Source organism: Lycium barbarum, chromosome 10, assembly GCF_019175385.1.
Source record: "Lycium barbarum isolate Lr01 chromosome 10, ASM1917538v2, whole genome shotgun sequence".
Lineage (NCBI taxonomy): Eukaryota > Viridiplantae > Streptophyta > Magnoliopsida > Solanales > Solanaceae > Lycium > Lycium barbarum.
In genome coordinates, this window is record NC_083346.1 from 14,116,581 (window position 1) to 14,138,044 (window position 21,464).

Sequence of the window (21,464 nt, forward strand, 5' to 3'; positions counted from 1 at the left end):
CTATTGTTTATTACTCCATTATTGGTTAGATGATGTTGTGAACCAGCCAAGTATTTTTTTTATTTGTCTATTCAAATAAGAATGATACATTTTATATTTAAAAGTAATTTAATTTAAATTCTCTTTTCTATCCTTAATGATTTTTTTTTTTAAATTGCACAAATCTGATGACATACTTAAGGTCACAAAAGTCAAGTCTTATATAGATGTGCACCCTCAATGGACATTTTAATCTTTTTGGCCTTTAAATTGATACAAGAATGACTTTTTTGTGCAACCTAGTGTTATACTCCTTATATTACGATAAATTCAATTTTCAAAAATCTTTTTTTTTAATTTTTTTTTTCAATGAAAACTTTGCTAGAGTGGATTTGATTTTTTTTTTTTTTTTAAATAGAGGGTTCTGATGGTCTTTTGGGCTAGTTTTGGAGTCTTGATTAAGTTATAGGGAAAACAACATAAAATACCCATAAAAGACGAAATATTTACCCAACCTTGCCTCCAAATACTTTTTTTCCATAAGACACTTAAACTTTGCGGGAGTCCTATTACCCCGCTGAACAATTTTGAACCAACATTATTACCTCCTTTTTCGGTAAATCCCAGTTTTAAGGGAAAAGTGATTTTCACGCACCAATCCCTGATGGCCACGTATCAAATGCCACAAATTACAAAAAAAAAAAAAAATGCCATGTGTAATTTAACTTTTTTTTAATTTTTTTTTTAGTGTTGACCGTTAGTCAAATAGCATAAATGAGCCAAAAAGTTGAACTGAGGGGTATTTTTAGCAAAATAGATGAATGAATGGTATTTTTAGACTTTTTCTAATAGTTCAGGGGCACTTTTGCCCTTTTCCGTTAAATTTTTAACATAATATTTGGGGGTTGTCTAAAAGTGCATCACTTATGCAAACATACAACAACAACAACAACAACAGCCCAGTGAAATCCCACATCTTGGGGTCTGGGGAGGGTATAATGTACGCAGACCTTACTCCTACCAAGGTAGGATGGCTGTTTCCGAGAGACCCTCGGCTCAATAGAAGCATAAAAAGGGGGTCAGATAAGGTTAAAAGATTTAAAACGATATTGCAATGAAATAATGCAAGCGACACAGTAAACACTTATGCAAACATAATGGACTATTAATGCTCCATGTAAAAAAACATGTATATTTTAGGTCCAAACCCATAATGTACTATTTTGGTCCTTTTCTCTTTTTTTGGTTTTATTTACAGAACTATCCTTCGTCGTCCAAGACGACTCACACTTATTAAGAAGTTAAATTAAATTCAAAATCTATACATTTGTTGGCTACTACTATTTTCTTGAACAGTTCAAAAATATAACCATCCCAATTAATACACTTTGTTTGGATGGTCGTTACCTGTTGTTTCGTAATGTATCGCATTCTATCGTAATGTGTTGTATTGTATTGTACTGTGTTGTTTTGATAAATACAACGTTTGGATAGATTGTATCATTTTCTGTCGTTACATAATGTTACAAATCAACAATTTAAAGAATAAACCTATAAAAAAAAAGTACGATAAAGGATAAAATATGATTATTAAATAATAAGTAAAGATAAAATGAGAAAAAATAAATAAGGTAACGACGCAATAACATCAAATCAGTCGTTACATAAAATGAGATTTTTCATGATCTTTACATGAAATCAGACTTTTCATCCTTACACATAGATAAATTTAATCATACAATATAATAAAATTAAAATAACAATCAAAACAAACATGGTATTTACCGACACAATTAGGTAACAACCATAACACCGAGTTTTAGTAACCTTTTTCCCTTCAAAAATGGTTTGGGTCGTTAAGTTTTAACCAAAAAGAGTGCAAGTTTGTTTGATGGATTCAAGAGAGGAAGGACAAATAATGTCAGCAGCAAATTACTATTCCAACGACTTTGAATGGGACCTACTTCGCCAGGATATCGAAAAAGATCCTTCCTTTGCTCACCATTTGCTTCCTTTTCCTAATCAAAATCAAGAAACCCATTTGTCTTCTTTATGTACCCAACAAGAAGATTCAGAAGCATGGAACAAGTTTCATACTCGCCATTCCACTGGTAAACTAATTATGCTGTTGGTAGTGTTGAGTTTGCATTAGTATTATTATTTGTTTCTTCCCTTGGTTTAAGTGTGTGAACTATATTAGTGGGTTAACCAGTGAGGGAGCTAAGATTTTTACTAAGGGGTTAAAAAATAAACACACCAAGAAGTCAAGGAGTTTAGCATCTAATATCTATACGTACATAAAAAAATAATTTTTAACCTTGTATATACATTGTATTTTTCGCTGTAGGGGGTTCGGATCTCTACCCAACCTAGTTCCGCCCCTGGTGAGGTTGTCTTAGAGAAGTGGAAGAAAGCCGAGAATGTCCTGAAAGATTTGAACTTTAGTAATTTTAATGGAAAATGATTGCTTCGTACCAAAGGGTTGGTCTAGTGATCAATAAAGTGAATAGAGAACCATGAGGTCCCACGTTCAAATCCCAGCGGTCTGGCCTACCTTTGGTGGATAGACTTACCGGGTACCTATTGCTGGTGGGAGGTAGCAGGTATCTCGTGGAATTAGTCAAACTGTGCGCAACTTGGCCCGGACACCACGGTTATCAAAAAGATTAATTTTTTTTTATTTTTTGTCAGAATATTAGAAGCCATGGATGTGGGAAAGGATATGGTGGTTTGATAAAGTGTTTGTTAGCAGCAAACAAAGTATGGAACCTGAACCTTGTCAATCAAGGTTTGATGACCGAGAATGTGCACCTTAGGCTGACATTACGCAGCCTCAAGGTTTGCTTCCAATCCTTTAGATCTTGTGCATTGTGCGTTAAATGCATACTTGTGACCTCTGAAACTCATGAAATCCCTGTGTGGCTTTACCTATGTCAGATGAGGACCTAGGCAGAAGAGGGAGAGCATATAGATCTTTGTAATGAAGGATTATTTATACTGTGTACTTTTACTGAGGTTGGAGGATACAGTTGTACCAGCAAACAAAGTACGGAACCTGAACCTTGTCCTTCTCTTTTTCTTCTTCTTCTTCTTTTGATATGTAAGGTCCATGATCTTTGAGCTCATTGACAGTACTAAAAATAGTGCAGAACCCAGACCACATACTTCAAGGTTTGATGATTGGCTGTCAGACAACAAGATTTGAAATTAGATCCTTCTGTAGCTGACTCAGCTGCTATGCTTGCTTCCAATCCTTTATACTTCAAACGTCGATCATACACTAGTACAATTCCTGGGTGGCAGATGAGGAACTAGGCAGGAGCTAGATAAAGTGCAGAGCTTCTTATAAGAAAACTTGTGCAGATTCTGTACATAAAGAGCAAAGTACTGCATTTTCAGGAAGTCTGCTATGGAAAAATTTATTCAATCTAATTTCTGAAATATGAACAATTATCCAAGCATAACTCATTGGCCAAGATATGCACCATCAAACCTTAATTTCGTGCTCATAACACGAGTGGCTAGCTTTTGTATTTTTACTACCAGAATCTTGTGTCTCAAGACTTGATGATTCAACCCTTGCTCCTAAAGGCGCTTGAGATTGGAGCCATAGACATCTGGCTTAGCCACTGGGACTTGCTTCTAATCCTAGAGACCTCGTGTCTTGTACTTTGAATCTATGACTATAAACGACTCTTGGAGTGCGAGATAGAGTTTGATGCGTATCTCAGATAAGGACTTAGGTAGGAGTAAGTGAGAGGAAGGACCTATGGAGATAGTTTCATATGAGAAGGTGTATATTACATACCATCTTGACAGAGAGCTTACGGGGAGATTTGAGTTATAGTAGGAATTTTCATCACTTCTTCTAGAGATAGATAACACCCTATCATAGGATGATGCTCATAGTATGCTCTGTGGTCTAAGTCTAATCAGCCCAAAAGTTAGCTGAGTTGGATTACAATTTTGAGCCCACTAGTGAACCATACGTACTTAGCTATAATTCTGCTACTAACTGATGCTTCCACTTTCATACAGTTTCTAAATATGAAAGCAGTTTAGAGGTGATCGTTGAAACACAATGGCTAAAGTCGACCACGGAGATCGAAGCTCCATATTTTAAATTTTCTCCTAACTGTGCACCTCACCGCCTACCAACCATCTTTCTTCGTTATTTTCTCTCTTGGGTGTGCAGCCATGGCAGAGCTCATCTCCACAGTTTTGAGCTCCATTTTTCTTCTATGTCAAACAGATTCATCCCCTACGAGTCTCATCCCAATATTTGAACTTCAAATCTCATTGAAAGTACTTATACCTTTAATATGAGATCCTTTTGTAATAGTATTATTTTCTTGCCTAGTGCGGGTTATCTCTCCTATGTGGTTTGCGGGCTATTGACAGGAGCGGGGTTTACTCTGTGCGCACCTGAAGGGTAGCGGTTGCGGGTTCCCTTGTCATAAAAAAAAAAATGAGATCCTTGCAAGTTATAGTTGACGTCTACCATGTCTAACTTTATTCATCACATAAACTACAAGGAATATGTATTGGTATGAGAAACTATGACTTCAGAGGTATGATGGAAGGAGCTATGATATGAGAGGAATGTTATTAGGAGCTATGACATGAAAGGTATGATATAAGGAGCTATAGAAAAAGAGGTGTTACATAACACTAATGACAAAGAAGTACAATAGGAAACCAAGAGTAAAAGGTATAATATAAACAAAGACAAGGAAGCTAAGGTATGAAAGCTACATGCAAGTCTAAGGAAGTGAAACAGTTGAAGGGAAAGTATCATACTTCAAAGGAAGACCTAAGAGCTCATTCCCATGACCTCTAGCGGCTGTGTGAATGACTAAACTATGCCCTTTTTCTCACTCTTATATGGGCTGGTCTTGGCGTTATGGAATCGTTTCGCATAATACAGCCATGCTTTGGCATTTCAAGTAAAGATCCAAGAAAGTATTCCTACCAATTTGTCATATATATATTTTTTTGATGAAGTAAGTTGTTGCATTAAAAAAGCATCAAGATGGTGCATGAATGATTACAATCATATGGTTATAAGTCCAAATACTGCAAAAAAAAAACTAGTATGAGCTGGGAGTTAAAGAACCAGAAGAAAAAACTCAAGGCTGCTAAGCCACTGAGAAGGGAAAAAAAATAAAATAAATTGCTAAGCTACTGAGAGGGAGCTGATAAAATCTACAAGGGGAATGACATCATTTACAGGGGAAAGATCGCTCCAACGAAAAAGATTCATCAAACACTTGGATCTAAGAGAGCAGTTAGGAGTTGAAATTCCATCTAAACATCTTTCGTTCCTTTCTGTCCATATACACCAAAAAATACACGCTGGAATCGTCTGCCAGATCTTCTTGATGGACTTGTCCACTTTCAAAAAACTCCAACTTTCCAACTGCTTGCTTTAGACTGAAGGGGGTTGTCTAACTAATTCCAGAAATAGCCAAAAACATAATCCAAAGATCAGCTGCCACAGGGCAATGCAGTAGCAAATGGTTTACTGTCTCTAAGCTGTTGTGACACATAAAACACCTGCACACCACTGTAATGTCTCTCTTCATGAGATTGTCATGGGTTAAAATATCATTGTAAAGGGTTGTCCAGGTGAAACATTTAAGTTTGGGGGGAGCTTTGTCTTCCAAACCAGGTTCCAGGGCCATGAAGTTGTCACTCTCTCTGCTGCATTCAAATGGTTGTAGCTTGCTTTTATTGTGAAGATGCCTTTCTTTGAATTCCCCCACCTTAAGCTGTTTGGAAGTTGAGGATTTTTTGAGTAGTCTGCTAGTAACCTATAAAGATCAGTTAGTTCCTCCAACTCCTTAGTTCCTCCAACTCCCAATCTTGCAGGTTTCTTCTAAGGTGAATATCCCGAATGTTGCCATCCCTATTGTCAGCAACAGATGAGTCAGGTTCTACAGTTAAAAGGAATATGGTGAGAGTTTTTGAGGGGTTGATTGGCCACCCACTTGTCTTTCCAGAATTTGACTTTAGAACCATTTCCAACCTTAAAGGATACTTTCCTGAAGAAGTCATACTGAAGATTGTTAATATGCTTCCAAGGGCCAACACCATGAAGGGCTGTATTCTTTTTGGTGCACCAATCATCTAGCTTGCCATATTTTGCATTCACCAATTCCTTCCATAAGAGTGTGCCTCCTTGGCCATATCTCCACCACCATTTCAAAAGAAGGCTTTTGTTGTGCTTGCTAAGATCTGACTCCCAGACCTCCTTGTTCCTTTGGCATTATGACCTTATCCCATTTCACAAGATGGAATTTATGATCTTCACTGTTTCCTTCCCATAGAAATGCCCTTCTTAGGCCATCCAGCTGCTCCTTCACCTCATAAGGCATTGGAATGAGGGACATAATGTAAGTAGGTATGCTGTCCAATACACTATTGATTAAACTCAGCCTTCCTCCCATAAATAGATATTGCATATTCCAGTTTGCCAGCCTTTTCTCCACCTTCTCCACCACTCAATATTACTTCCACATTTAGGTGTTTCTTCACATTTTGATGTTGAGTAGTAGATTTGAGATTGGACTATGGCTAGCTCCATGGGTTTAAGATTGTGGGCTAGCTTAACTCAATGATTCAAATCTCAAGTTTTGGACCGTTTTGAAGACCTAGTCCAGAAACAAAGTATGTGAACAAAGGGTTTGACGTTGCTTATCTTGGGCAACAAGCTACACTTGAATGGTCGGCATTGTCTCGCTTGTAGAACATTTCTGTCCCAGAAAAATCTCAACAACAGATCTCAAATAAAAGCATGCTCTCTGCTCACAATGATATGCAATATGCAAATGTCTTCTCATAGGAAGCTCTATATTCACTCCCTTTCTCTTACCAAGTCCTCCCTGGACTTGGCAATGAAGCTTAATCCATGAGCCTCCTTGGGCGTCTTACGACTTTCACACATTATAAGTATGCATTTGAGGTCTGAGTTCCAAGGTCTATAGGATTGGAAGCAAGCTTTGGCAGCTGAGTTACCAGGGATTCAACCTCAAGTCCAAAGGTGCGAAGTCCAGGACATCAAGTTTTGAGGTTTCAGTTTCGAGTTTCATGCTAGTTTTAGACTACTAGTGTTGATGTATCAGATAATTAGCAAAGAATTGTACTTGGTAGATATTTTGTGGAATCCTTTCTTATACAGTGGTGAAAAACTAGATGGTGACTAAGGGGAAAAAGCCTTGCTCTTTCTGATCATCAAAATGGAAAACAAGAGTGAGGTTCTAAAAAATTGGTTCCGTCTGTCACAACTTCTATATTACAACTACTAGAATCTGCCATCTGGTACAACAATGATCCCTATGCTTTTGTACCATAAGAACCTATAGCAAGTTTAAGCAGATAATTTCTTGTTCAAATTGGAAAAGGAAGTGCAAGGTTTATTTTTCTCATATGTCAACTAGAATGAGAGCCGAGGCATTTACTCATTGCTATTGCTTTGGCTGTTCTTCATTACTTTTAAACTCCATCTCTTTTCTCTTCAAATGACATCATCAGGTTATTGTCTTTCAAGACTAATGGTCAACATCTGCTTGTTTTGCAATTTTTTTTTTGGTTGCATATTTCAGTACTCGTATGTAGACCTGATCGGCAGTTGCAGCAAGAAGAACAAAACCATTCTGTGAACTGTTTGAAAAACCTATATTCCACTTTACATTCTTTCTTTAACATAAGTGCTTCCATGTAGGAGCGGCGGTACTTGCTTAAGGAATTCCCAGAGCTAGCCTCGTGCAAGGAATGCTCGACAGTTTTGGAGGTCGGTTGTGGAAATGGTAGTACAGCTCTGCCAATATTACGGTGAGGAAGAACTTCACTTGCCTTGAGTGACTTGATTATGTAAACACTTTTAGGCTAAGGAAGTTTACTACCAAAATTCTCTTTCTTTAAGTGCATAATTATTAGCCACTAGTCCTATGAGAGTTTCTTGTTCATTGATATTTTGATAACCCATAATTAATTATATTGAGTGGAGCTATTATAAGTTGGTCACTCATTCTTTTGTTTACCAAACACAATGTACGAGGCTTATGTGCTCAAATGAATGAGTAGCGTAGAATCTCTACTTTCTATTCAATCTCACCTAGGAAGAACACTGCTGATAGACTAGAAATAAGAAGTAGAATGAATTCAGAGCTGTATTGGTTTGGTGGTGATCTAGCTACTTGACCTTATTTAAGAGCAATGCTGAAGAATCTTCATTCTTTCTCTAGGTTAAGTTTAGCTTTATCTGGTTTCATCTCTTCATTACAGCAAGGCTAACATACTTGTTCACTTGCTGATTGATTTCTATGTGCTATGCGAAGATTCAGAACCGTATTATTCTGATCTCATTGCTGAAACTTTACTTATCTCTTTAGTGGAAACACGAGCATCTCTCTGTATGCCTGTGACTGCAGCAAAGAGGCTCTTGAGAGAGCTAAAGAGAATATTGAAGCTGCTAATATAAACTTGGCTAAAGAACGTTTTTACACATTCCAATGTGATTTCTCTGCAAGTGGATTTCCAAACTGGTTAATCTGCACTTCTTGCCGTGAAAGTTTCTTCCAGAAGCAAAATATGTGCTCCGCAGGTTGGTAAATGTATCAATTCTTCTGTATTTCATTGTATATGCAAAGAGGTGCTTTTGAATCAAAAGGGTTTTTCTCATGCAGATGCAAGAAGCTGCAGTAAGCAAGATTTCCCTGATCCACTGATATCTGCCAAGAACAATAGCTGCATTGGCGGAGTAGATTTTGTTACTTTAGTATGTACATTCTTAACTACGTCTATAATCAAGGCTCCTTTTTATTCACAACTGTATACGTCTATAATCAAGGCTCCTTTTTATTCACAACTGTATAGGTTTCTACAAAAATCAAATATCTAAGTATATGGATATTTTATTCGTAATCTGCCAGATATTTACACTATCGGCAGTGCCACTTCACAGGATGTCGAGAGCAATCACAGAATGCTTCTCCATTCTAAAGCCCGGAGGGCTGTTGTTATTCAGAGATTATGGTATAGCCTGATCTAAGTTCGTATTTTTTGAACGACGGGATCTGTTTAGTTTTTCTCCTAGTATCTGAATTCTGGGAGTGTGAAAATCAGGTCTTTATGATATGACCATGCTTCGGTTCGAGCCAGAGCAAAGAGTAGGATACAGGGAGTACATGCGTTCTGATGGAACAAGGTCTTACTTCTTTTGCTTGGATAATGTAAGAGATCTCTTCTGTGGCACAGGATTCAGTGAGATATTTATTTCCCATGGGCTACTTTGTGGAACTACAGACAGGGATTTTGGTTTCATTACCAATAAACGCTAACATATTTATGGACCTTTTTGCAGCTTGAGCTTGAATATTGTTGTGTCCAGTCAGTGAATCGACAGAATGGGAAGATCATGCGAAGAGTATGGATTCATGGGAAGTTCCAGAAGCCACATGGCCACTTAGGTTAATGACCTCGTGGTTTTGATGTCAGAAAGTGAGCTTGCAAGAAGCTACATTAATGTTCTTTGAGTTTAAGAAACTGAAAAAAGAAGAAGATAAACATGTGTTATTTTTAACTATTTTTAACCCTTAAATCGTCCTCCAACAGAGCTAAGTGTAGAAGTGGAATACTTGAGTATAATGTCAGTGCCTGAGATTCCTTTGAATGAAAGATTCAGTCTTTTTCTAGCTATGCATGCAGAGAGGCACTTAGTCTCGTGAAACATATGAAGTAGTGCTGTGATTGTATGATGAGATGCAGAAAAAGATGAGCAAAAATTTGATTGGTCATATTCTTTGTGTTGACTTCAGCAGTTTGTTATCTTGAGCTTGGGGCTGTTTTAAGGTCAGTTTACACTATGATGGTGCAGTTTAGTTTGAGAAGCTTCTCAAGGGTGAATTATTATTGTTCCTTTGGAAGAGAATTTAATTGTGAAAAGTAAGTCAAACTTGAAGGCTGGAAGTAAAAGACGTGTGTTTTCAATTAAATTTTTTTACCTTGTCCTTATCAGACATTCAAACATGGAATATAGAGGATACTGCCATGCTACATTTATGGTATGCATGTATCTGCTGAGCAGTTTTTCTATTCTTGCAATTATGCATGTCATTGTTCAACTGGTTAGGGATTTATCAATCGGTAATGTTGCACCAATGCCCAACCAAAGGGCGACTGCGGTGCCAATCAAAAAGACAGTCGTCGCTACTGGACGGCGAAATGAATTTTGGAATTTATTAACATTCTCTACAAAAAGTACTGCTAATAATCCTGCAGGTACTGAAACCATTAAAAGAAGCCCCAATAATTTATTGGGCACTATACGAAGTATTTGAAATACAGGAAAGAAATACCATTCGTAATATTTCCAAAGGGGTTGCAAATGGAACAAATTTTGAGGGTTCATATAGCTGAACCAACTAGTTTAAGGTGTAGTACTTGTATGTCATATCATTAGTCACCTCGCAACAATTATTTTAAAACTAATACATTACTTGCTAAGTTCTGGCTTTGCAGAACCAAAGTTGGTAAGTGCGAATGTGATAGCAAGCTCTTGCTGGCCATCTCAATTTTTCTGAGAAATCTTGTTCTTCATGTCTTCTGTGAATTGGTTGAGATTCTTCTCTGAAGATCCCTCATCAGAAAGTGCATTCTGAAAGGCCATATTCGTTTTGTCTATATTTTTCCTCGATTCATCTGATTTACTCATTATCCTTCCAATATTCTCCGCTACTACATCCCTCCTGATTAATCTTCCAGTGCAAAGATTCACACCAATCCTCCAATCATCAACCACTAATTTCCTGTTAGTAAGTTGATCCGCCAAAACAGGAAAGCACACCATCGGAACTTTACACCATATGCTCTCCAAGATTGAATTCCACCCACAATGAGTCAAAAACCCTCCAACTGCTGGATGTGATAGTACTCCTAGTTGAGAGCACCATGGCACAACCAATCCTCTATCTGCAGTTTCTTCCTCAAATCCAATAGGCAAAACGTTTCTTTCTCCAGAAACCAAGATATTGTGACGTAGCACCCAAATGAAACTCACCTTACTTATCAGGATGCCTTGTGCAATTTCCAGAATATCCTGTTTACTCAGATTAGCAAGACTACCAAATGAGATGTATAACACTGTACCATCTTGTTTGCTATTGAGCCAGTCGGTATAATCTGATGCTGTTAGCAGGCTCGTTAACATTGTTCTCTTGCTGAAGCTTGTGGGGAAGACTGGCCCAATTGCATAGAATGGCTGCTGTTTTTGTAAAACTGAGATGGTGGAAGACTCTAGTTCTTGCACTGTATTACCAATGACAAAGTCTGCTTTCTTTGCATCTTCAATACACTTGAACACATAACGGGCGCTTTCATCAGCATCTTGACAATATGAAGGTAAATCTTGTGGTTTGATGGCTTGAACTCCTGGTATGTATCTAATGGTGTCTTCATACTTATCTGGACAAAATGATAAGTCATTAGCTAATTGATTATGTAATGTAGACCCTGTTTGGCCAAGCTGCCAAAAGCTGCTTATTGTGAGAAGCACTTCTATCAAAACTACTTTTCAAAAAAGCACTTTTGAAAAAAAGCAATTTGTGTTTGGCTAGTTCCCTTAAACAGTGTTTTCATGAAGTGATAAGTAGATTGTGTTTGGCCCATCTTTTCAAAAAGTGCTTTTGAGTGTCAAATTACGATAAAGGACAAGTGTCAGGAAAAGAGAGATAGAAAAAAGAAATAAAAGAAAAGGGCATGGCGGAAACCAAAAGAAGAAAAAAGTTTGTATTTAATGAGAGAGATATGTATTATTTGGTGTATATATATATTTATGGTAGGGTTATATTTGTCTTGAAAAAAAAAAAAATCTTTCTGCTTCTGTGGAAAATCAGAAATTTATAGCTTTTTTTCCAACAGCTGAAAAACTGCTACTGCTGCTCCTAAAAGTCTATTTTTTATTGGCCAAACACCTCAAATCTAAGAAATAAATGCTCTATTTTTTGTTGGCCAAACACCTCAAATCTAAGAAATAAATGTTTTTAGAGAGAAAGAAAAGTGCTTCTAGCCTCCAAGAAGCTTGTATAAACAGGCTCGGTAGTCAGAAATAAGACAGTAATAGCTTCATGAAATGGGGTTCATACCATGACACCCGAAGTGGCCATTACTCTTGAGCAGGTCCGTGTGATAGAAGACTGTAAGCACTGTTGCTGGTTCAGTCCAAAATGAAACATTGACAAGATTATATTTCTTGGCAATCATTGATGCCCACACGTGGAAACTATCAGCTATTAAACAAGAAATTGGTGGGTTTGGCTTCGAGAGGACTAGATTTTCAATGAAGTCATCCACATGAGCTTGGAAAACATGAGTGAGACCTTCCATGAACTGGCTCGCGTTGGCCCTCCTGTCAAAACTCAGTGGAAAGCCATCGTTAATTTTGGCATAACGAATGTCAAGACCGGATTTCTGTGCATGGGAGAAAGGGTTGTCATCATCTTTAAGCGACTGAGCTGTAGCTATCTGCTGGTGAGTTGATTCTGTACCGACAAAGGTGATGGTAAAACCTTTTGAGGCAAGCTTCATGGCTAGATGTGTGAATGGATTTATATGGCCTTGAAGAGGAAGTGGTATGAGTACTGCATGTGGCTGTAGGTGTTTTTTCAGCTCCATTTTGGTCCTAAAATATTGGAGATGGTTGCCTTTTTTGAGTAAGGTAAGTGTTAATAAATATAGAACTAGGGACTACAGGCAAAAAGTATATAGGAGATGGTTGCCTTGTGTGTTTATATCAGAGTTTGGAAGGAGATGGTGCCTTTATATATGTTCTGTCATGCAGTAAGTGTTGAATGTTAATTGTCTAAGTTGGTGTCCTGTTGTACTTATTCCTGCATACATGTGAATTTTGGAGCCTCTCCTAGGCTACCTCTTAGGAATTGAAAGATTTGAGATGGGCAATTATGCCACAACCAAAAGATACTCAGATTTGTTTATATGCAGGACACATGTTTTACATTCGTTTGTTAGGTGTAAACACCAGCTTGTGTCCTGCATTCGTTTTCGTTTGTGTGTGCAGCAGCTCGTGTCTTGTATTTGTTTGTTTGGTGTAATCACCGATTTGTGTTCTGCATTTGTTTGTTTGGTGTAAACACTGGCTGGCATTTGTTTGTTTGGTGTAAACACTGGCTGCGGGTAAGTGTTTACCATAGATCTGTTCTCCTTTTTGGAAGCTACTAACTGATGTAAGGTCAGCTATTCAGCATACATTCTGCAAGAATCTAGATAACTTGGACTTGTTAGTGGTGGCTTGGTCATCTTAAAGCAGCCCAATAATTGTTGTATTTGTGTGGTCCCTTTCTTACAAAATCAAACTTTTCTTTTTCTTCCTTTCCTTTAAGTTGGACTGGGAATAATATGTTAAACAGTATGGTTTTTACGGTAATTTATTTTAATTTTTGGGATGAGTTTGAACTCCAAATCAATATGTCAATCTGGTTAATTATTTTGTTTTTTCTCAACCTTTTATTGTCTTTTACTTTCTTAAAACACAAAAAGAGAGGATGAAACTCTGGAGTGGAATTTTGATACAAGAGATATTAGGAGGGATATCAAAAACATTTATTGGTGTTACTGTTTGAGTACTGGTGTACTACCTTCATATCTCCATCTTTAATACTCCCTCCGTCTCCAATTATTTGTCGTCTTCTTTTACACGTCCCTTAAGAAATATTAATTAGGAGGGGCATTCGACTAATTTTACCCTTATTTATATCTAAGCTACTATCTTTCTTCATTAAATGTTTACTCTATTTATGTGTCATCTTCATTAATGACAAAATTCTACTAGGGGTAAAATGATGAAAAAATAATTAATTATGACTTGAACTTCTAAAACGATAAATAATTTGAGATAATAATTTTTAGTAATCACGATAAATAATTTGTTACGGAGGGAGTAATAGTAGTAACCTTGGAAAAATCAAAGAGTTAGGAGAATTTGTGACTAATTTGTTTCCAAAGAGAAAATTATTGATGTGAATGATTAACAAACAGTACTACAACACCAACAAGGCGTGCGCCGGCAAAAGTTAACGATTTAAATATTTAAGGAAATTTAGACCACATAAAACACATTGATGTGGACAATTAGAGAATTCCACAACACAACTAGGTGGTGTAATGACAACGATTTAAGTGTCAAAAATATCCCAAATAGTGGATATCCAAAATATCCCAAAATATCCCAAAATATCTCAAAATATCTCATTTCCTGTTTCTCTATAAATAGATGCACAGATGCAATGTTGAAAGAGCAGAAGTAAGATAATCTGATATTTCTCTACATATTCTCTCTCTACATATTTCTTCTGTATATTTACTTTATAGTTATTATTTTATAACACGTTATCAGCACGAGACTCTGTCATCTCGAGCAAATACTTTACAAGCCTCGAAGGTATTGATTTCTTTGTTTTCCATTACTAATGGCAAATCTTTCTAGACGTGAATTTGTAGCCTTAGATATATCCGGCAATAGCTATATGTCTTGGATTCTTGATGCCGAGATTCACCTTAATGCGATGGGTCTGGAAGACACCATCAAAGATAAAAATGAGGCATCAAACCAAAACCGTGCTAAGGCAATGATATTCCTCCGCCATCATCTTGATGAGAATTTAAAAATGGAATATCTCACGGTTAAAAATCCTCTTACGCTGTGGAATGATCTGAAAGATAGATATGATCACCTGAAGTTGGTCATACTTCCACAAGCACGTTTTGATTGGCTCCATTTAAGGTTCCAAGATTTTAAATCTGTTAAGGCATACAATTCTACTATGTTTAAAATTATTTCTCAATTGAAATTATGTGGTGAAAATATTACTGATCTTGATATGCTGGAGAAAACATTCTCCACTTTTCCTGCCTCGAGTATGCTCCTGCAGCAGCAATACCGAGAGATGAAGTTCAAAAAATATTCTGATTTAATCTCACATCTTCTAGTGGCTGAACAACATAATGAAGTATTGATGAAAAATCATGAAAGCCGACCCACTGGTACTGCCCCATTCCCTGAAGTGAATGAGGCAAATTTTCGCCATTCTAGGCGTGGAAGAGGTCGTGGCCCCAGTCGTGGTCATGGTCGTGGTCGAGGAAGGGATTTTTAATCATGATTCTCGTTTTGCACCATATAATACCCTTGACCACCAGCAGTGTAAAAGGAAGGATGAAAAGCATGAAGTTGTGCAAAAGAAAAATTCAGAAAATAATTGCTTCCGATGTGGAGGAAAAGGGCACTGGTCACGTACCTGTCGTACGCCAAAGCACCTTGTTGAGCTATATCAAGCCTCCCTCAAAAGGGCAGAAAAGGATGCCGAAGCAAATTTTATTTCTGAAGATAATGTTGAGCCTATGCATCTAGATGTGGCAGATTTCTTTGAATTCCCTGAAGGAAAAATAGATCATCTGATCGGTGATGGATCTGTATTAACTTAGATATTTCATACATGTCGTTTGTATTAGCTATTGTGGTTATGTTTCCATATATATGTAATAAAGTGTGTGTAATACTTTGTCTAATCAAAATATCTACTTCGGTGTTTACTTTGCCTATTCTTTCGTTTTGAAGAATATATGGAAAATCCTCAAATATTATTTGGATCAATGACCAATCATGAAGATATTTGTGTAATTGATAGTGGAACAACGCATGCTATATTCAAAGATGAGAAATACTTTTCTTACTTGCGTAAAAAAAAGGGGAAATATTAATACAATTTTTGGTAATAGAAATTAATGATCAAAGGCTCCAGAAGAGCTAATTATTTATTTACAAGTATCATGACACTAGCAGTGTCCAAATAATATATGATTATGGTGAACAAATTAATGTCTCTCGAAGAGCTTATATATGATAGTACCATTCATCTCAGATCATAATTATTTCGATCGGAAAATAAATTATAGTAAACCTGAAGTTTACTAGCGAGAAAAATGGTCATCATATTGAGACTACAGATGATTGGAAGATTGAATATCTCCAACTTATTACGGGTAGGGTCGCGTGTGTAAAAGCGTTACCCGAGCATGATGAGATCGCATGTCACAATAAACCAGAAGTTTTGACATAAAATTTCATGCAACAGCAAACCAGAAGTTTATTAAAAGAAATAGCACTCGTCATAGTAAACTTGAAGTTTACAGGTACAGATAATTTTATCAGTTGACAAGACCATTTTGATCGTCCTGATTTAAATCTGATGTGCTAATTGAATATTAAAAACATATTGAAGAACTAGAAGATTCTTCAAGAATTTGTTTGTGTTGCTTGTTCTCATGATAAGTTGATTACACCAGCTAATGTTGGGACTGAATCCCCAAAATTCTGAAAAATATAAAAGGTGAGTGTGGGCCCCTTCACATGCAATGTGATGTCTTAAATAGATGCATCTATGAGACGGTCACATGTATGTTTATTGTCAACTGGCAGTTTGACATTTACAAAGTTGCTTGCTCAAAATAATTGAGTTGGAAGCACAATTTTCAGAATATGTAATCAAGACAATCATCTTGATAATGCTGGTTTATATCTAAGTTGGTTTGGCATTGGATGCCTCCTGACCCAACTATTTCATATTTCATCTACAAAATATGCTCTTAATGTCCCTGAAGGACAAAGTCTACAACGTGCATGGAGCATGGTAGACCAATCGGTTCCAAATATAATAATCCTTGAAAAAGGGAGGAACAAATGATCATAATAAGGAGGCAATGTGCTCTTGAAGAGCTACGACACAACACTTCATAAACCTTATGGGAGGTTCAGGTACCTGAAAATAATGAAGTGATGAGATCTCAGTAAGTTATGTCGAATTGCGAACCGATACAACATGATATCTTCTCGACAATATACAATATAGCGCGCAATATTGTATAAGGTTGTAAGGATTTGATTTCTACGTCTCTTAAAGCATGTTGACATAGAATAATTACCAAGTAAAATGATGCATCTTGGTAGACGTAATGTTTATTGGGCCAGCAGTCCAAACAACAGAAGATGTCACATTATTTATACTGATGGATGCTGTCATGGCCTATGTGGCTTACTTGATGAAATTTATATGAAAATTCCTGAAGGATATAAAATGCCTGAAGCATTTGGTTTAAAGTCTCGGGAAATGTATTCAATCAGATTACAAAGATCATTATATGGTTTAAAACAATCAGGGCGTATGTGGTATAATCGCCTAAGTGAGTACTTGATAAATGAAGGATATATATATGATGTCATTTGTCCATGTGTTTTTATTAAGAAAACAAAATCAGGGTTCATAATACTTGCTGTTTATGTTGATGACATAAACCTCATTGGAACTCCAGAAGAGCTCCAAAAGGCAATTGAATATTTGAAGAAAGAATTTGAGATGAAAGATCTCGGAAAGACAAAACTCAGTCTTGGTCTGCAAATTGAACATTTCGCAAAAGGGATCTTTATCCATCAATCTGCCTATACTGAGAAAGTTTTAAATCGGTTTTACATGGACAATTCGCATCCTTTAAGTACTCCTATGATTGTTTGCTCACTTGAAGTGAGCAAAGATCCGTTCCGACCTCAGGAAGAAAACGAAGAGCTACTTGGTCTTGAAGTACCATATCTTAGCGCAATAGGTGCACTTATGTATCTTGCTAATGCTACAAGACCTGACATAGCATTTTCTGTTAATTTGCTAGCAAGATATAGCTCTTCTCCTACACGGAGGCATTGGAACGGGATTAAGCATATATTGCGATATCTGAAGGGAACTAGCGATATGGGTCTGTTTTATACTAACAAAGGTAGTACAGATCTTGTTGGTTATGCAGATGCAGGTTATTTATCTGATCCACATAAAGCTCGATCTCAAACGGGCTATCTGTTTACATGCGGAGGTACTGCTATATCATGGCGATCGACCAAGCAGTCCATTGTTGCTACTTCTTCAAATCATGCTGAGATAATCGCTATTCATGAAGCAAGTAGAGAATGTGTGTGGTTGAGATCAGTGATACATTTCATCAGAGAAAGATGTGGCTTGAAGTGTGATACAAAAATACTAACAGTATTATATGAAGATAATGCTGCATGCATAGCTCAATTAAAAGGAGGTTTCATAAAAGGAGATAGAACAAAGCACATTTCACCAAAGTTATTTTTCACACATGATCTCCAGAAGAATGGTGATATTGATGTGCAACAAATCCGTTCAAGTGACAATCCTGCAGATTTGTTCACTAAATCTTTGCCAACTTCAACTCTTGAGAAGATGATATTCAAGATTGGAATGCGAAGACTCCGACATCTGAATCTTGGTCTTCGTCAGGGGGAGTGAAATACGTGTTGTACTCTTTTTCCCTTAACCAAGTTTTGTCCCATTGGGTTTTCTTGGTAAGGTTTTTAATGAGGCAACTCTCAAAGCGTAATATTAGATATGCGCACTCTTTTTCCTTCATTAGGACTTTTTCCCACAGGGTTTTTCCTAATAAGGTTTTAACGAGACACATCATCTATTAATGGATATCCAAGGGGGAGTGTCAAAAATATCCCAAATAGTGGATATCCAAAATATCCCAAAATATCTCAAAATATCTCATTTCCTGTTTCTCTATAAATAGATGCACAGATGCAATGTTGAAAGAGCAGAAGTAAGATAATCTGATATTTCTCTACATATTCTCTCTCTACATATTTCTTCTGTATATTTACTTTATAGTTATTATTTTATAACATTAAGATATTTGTAGAATTGTCTCTTTTTGGACCATTAGCTAATTCAGGCTTGCCAATCAAATGTGTAATTTTTCTTCAGTGAAAAGAATGATTTTTATGCTATACGTGTGTTTTTTGCACCGTGTTTGACGTGATTATCTCTGATCTTATTCAAACGTACGATTATACATCCATTTTAAAATTCAAATGTTCGTCACATTCATTTTGATTGTATAACTCTTATTTTCTAGACTATTTTTTCCTTAATTTTAATTTTTAAGTGACTCTTTTGCGAGTTTTATCGATTAACTAATATCATCTAGAAATAATATGCATTGTAGAATACATTCAATATATTACTGGTTAGCTAAATCGAACCAATGGTGTTGAGCTGAGAAAAGTCTTCGAAAACAAATTAAGATGTTTTAAGAAAAGCTACTCAAAAACTTTTAGAAACCAAATGCTAGCAGTCATGTTGTTGGTTCCAAGTGTCAATAAAGCCCAAGTTTTGGTCATGACTGACAGAGTCATTTTTTTGCGCGGATTGCCCTTCTTTTGGGCTGCTCTTTAAATTTTGCCCTTCAAATTTGTGGTCTTTAAATTTTGCCCCTCATATTTATGGTCTTTAAATTTTGCCCTTTGCTTGAAAAAGTGAGCGAATACATGAAGTTCTGGGTTCGAACCCCTGCTCAAGCATAAAATAAAAAAATAATTTCGCCAGGCAGGACTGGGGGAGAGGAGAAGTGTTGTTTGCAAGCGAACTCAATAATGCCACGAGGCGGAGAGCCTTTCGATGAAGCCTGCACCCACTGGGAAAAAGGAATAATATACCTTGCCAGAGTTTCCCGATAAGGGGTCTTAAACAACATAAGAAAAAGCTTCACCGACTGCTTTATCCACAAGAATGTCATAAAGGTTCTCTCCGGTCTTCCTCAAAAAGACAGCTTTAGAGCGCAAGTCAAACTCATGATAGGCGAGCATGTATGCCGGATCCAGCATACAATCTTTAAGGAAAAGCTAAAGTTATGTCGGATCCGGCATAACTAAAAGTCTGCCCCATAAGGCAGAATTTTTCCTAAGACATAGTTTAGTTATGCCTTATGGGGCAGAATTTTAGTTAATGCATAACAAAATTATGCCTAAAAGGCAAGAACTTTTCTTAAGGCATAGACTTTGCCTTATAAGGCAAAATTTAAGTTATGCCTTAAGGAAAAGTTCCGCCTTATGGGCATACTTTTAGTTATGTTTTTGGGGCACACTTTTTAATTAAGGCATAACTAAAAGTTTACCTTGAAAAAAAAAAAAAAATATATATATATATATGCTTCAAGGCAAAGTCTGCCGGAGGGGGCAGACTTTTAGTTAAACACAACTAAAAGTCTGCTCCCTCCGGCAGACTTCTAGTTAAACACAACTAAAAGTTTGCCCCCTCCGGCAGACTTCTAGTTAAACACAACTAAAAGTCTGTCGGAGGGGGCATAGCAAAATTTAAACTTTGCCTTATAAGGCAAACTTTTAGTTATGCCTTAAGAAAAACTTACGCCTTATGGGGCATACTTTTAGTTATGTTTTATGGGGCACACTTTTAGTTAAGGCATTATTAAAAGTTTACCTTGAAAAGTTAAAAAAAAAATACGTATATATGCTTCAAGGCAAAGTCTGCCCCCTCCGGCAGACTTTTAGTTAAACATGACTAAAAGTCTGCCGGAGGGGGTATAGCGAAATTTAAACTCTTCTTTGCAAATTTTTTTAAATTTTTTGACTGAGCGGGGATTCGAACCCGGAACCTATAGGTTTTAGCCGAAGGGCAAAATTTAAAGACCACAAATATGAGGGGCAAAATTTAAATACCACCCCAAAAAAAGGGCAATTCTGCGAATTGCCTTGACAGAGTTGGTATTACTAACCGTGAAACTTCTCTATAACAACATCCGCGTATAACATCTCTATATAACAATAAAAAAAATTCGGAATTGATTTTATATGTTATATTTTATTTCTCTATAACAGTATTTTACCTATAACAGCAACGGTCAACTTTATAAGAGTACACTCTTTGTAAAATTACTCCCACATAGCAACTATCTTTTTTTTAGCAATATAATAATTAATCATCTTTTTAAAATAAAATATGTATGATTACTAATAATAAGTGTAGAGCCAAATATTTAATTTGATACTTTAATATACTATATTTATGACAAATTATTACATATGAATACATATTTGTAATCTAAAAACATCATTGTCTTCTATTTTTATTTATAAATAATTTTCAAAAAGGAAAATAATGTGAATAAGGAGTATGAATCCTATTCTTTAGAGCAAGCAAAGAGACAAGCTATAATTATAAATTTCTTTCATCAATCTACAAAGAATTTAATTTTTAAGTAGATTTAAAATGTGTGTCTCACAGCTTAAAACTTTATACATTCAGTTATGAATTTATTGAAATTGTATTAACTTTCTTTAATGTTTAGTTAGTGATATATGCATATTTTTTAGATTTAAAATTTAAATACTTTTATTATTTTTATAACATTAAAAAATAAAAATAAAAAATTTATGCATTTTTTTTTACTATGGCAGTTAACTATTATTTAAATGTCAAATATTATTACATGTGTATAACAACCATATCTAGAACAACCAAAAATTCCAGACCCTACTGTTATGGAGAGATTTGACTGGATATATATGCGGCAATAAAAAAAAATGATCGTCCTCACATTACCATTGG

The 21,464-nt window shown here is 36.2% G+C and overlaps 2 protein-coding genes across 4 annotated transcripts; one reads left to right on the forward strand and one right to left on the reverse strand.

Annotated features, from left to right (window-relative positions):
- The first annotated feature begins 1,954 nt into the window (after positions 1-1,954).
- On the forward strand, positions 1,955-10,062 carry LOC132613797 (uncharacterized). Of its 3 annotated transcripts, none has more exons than XM_060328029.1 (9): positions 1,955-2,090; positions 2,671-2,817; positions 2,917-3,025; positions 7,703-7,812; positions 8,373-8,584; positions 8,667-8,758; positions 8,913-9,015; positions 9,106-9,212; positions 9,344-10,062. In XM_060328029.1, the coding sequence occupies exons 3-9, from the start codon at positions 2,960-2,962 to the stop codon at positions 9,452-9,454; spliced, it is 801 nt and encodes a 266-aa protein (XP_060184012.1). In that variant the 5' UTR covers positions 1,955-2,090; positions 2,671-2,817; positions 2,917-2,959; the 3' UTR covers positions 9,455-10,062. The 3 variants fall into 3 exon arrangements, with proteins under 3 accessions (XP_060184012.1, XP_060184010.1, XP_060184013.1); XM_060328027.1 differs by lacking the exon at positions 1,955-2,090 and adding an exon at positions 2,113-2,582; XM_060328030.1 differs by lacking the exon at positions 1,955-2,090 and adding an exon at positions 2,113-2,582 and having other exon boundaries at positions 2,671-3,025.
- A 263-nt stretch (positions 10,063-10,325) lies between these two features.
- Positions 10,326-13,321, reverse strand: LOC132613796 (UDP-glycosyltransferase 86A1-like). The gene is made up of 2 exons (XM_060328026.1): positions 12,123-13,321; positions 10,326-11,442 (listed from the first exon to the last, which is right to left on the reverse strand). The coding sequence occupies exons 1-2, from the start codon at positions 12,649-12,651 to the stop codon at positions 10,550-10,552; spliced, it is 1,422 nt and encodes a 473-aa protein (XP_060184009.1). The 5' UTR covers positions 12,652-13,321; the 3' UTR covers positions 10,326-10,549.
- Between the last annotated feature and the right edge of the window lie 8,143 nt (positions 13,322-21,464).

Excerpts from the sequence above, each read along its gene's own strand:
- LOC132613797 (XM_060328029.1), top strand. The coding sequence starts at position 2,960 with ATGAAGGATTATTTATACTGTGTACTTTTACTGAGGTTGGAGGATACA. Across the intron at positions 8,585-8,666 it reads GCAAAATATGTGCTCCGCAG|ATGCAAGAAGCTGCAGTAAG; the intron begins GTTGGTAAATGT and ends TTTCTCATGCAG. Across the intron at positions 9,213-9,343 it reads ACTTCTTTTGCTTGGATAAT|CTTGAGCTTGAATATTGTTG; the intron begins GTAAGAGATCTC and ends ACCTTTTTGCAG.
- LOC132613796 (XM_060328026.1), bottom strand. The coding sequence starts at position 12,651 with ATGGAGCTGAAAAAACACCTACAGCCACATGCAGTACTCATACCACTT. Across the intron at positions 11,443-12,122 it reads TGGCCACTTCGGGTGTCATG|ATAAGTATGAAGACACCATT; the intron begins GTATGAACCCCA and ends CATTTTGTCCAG.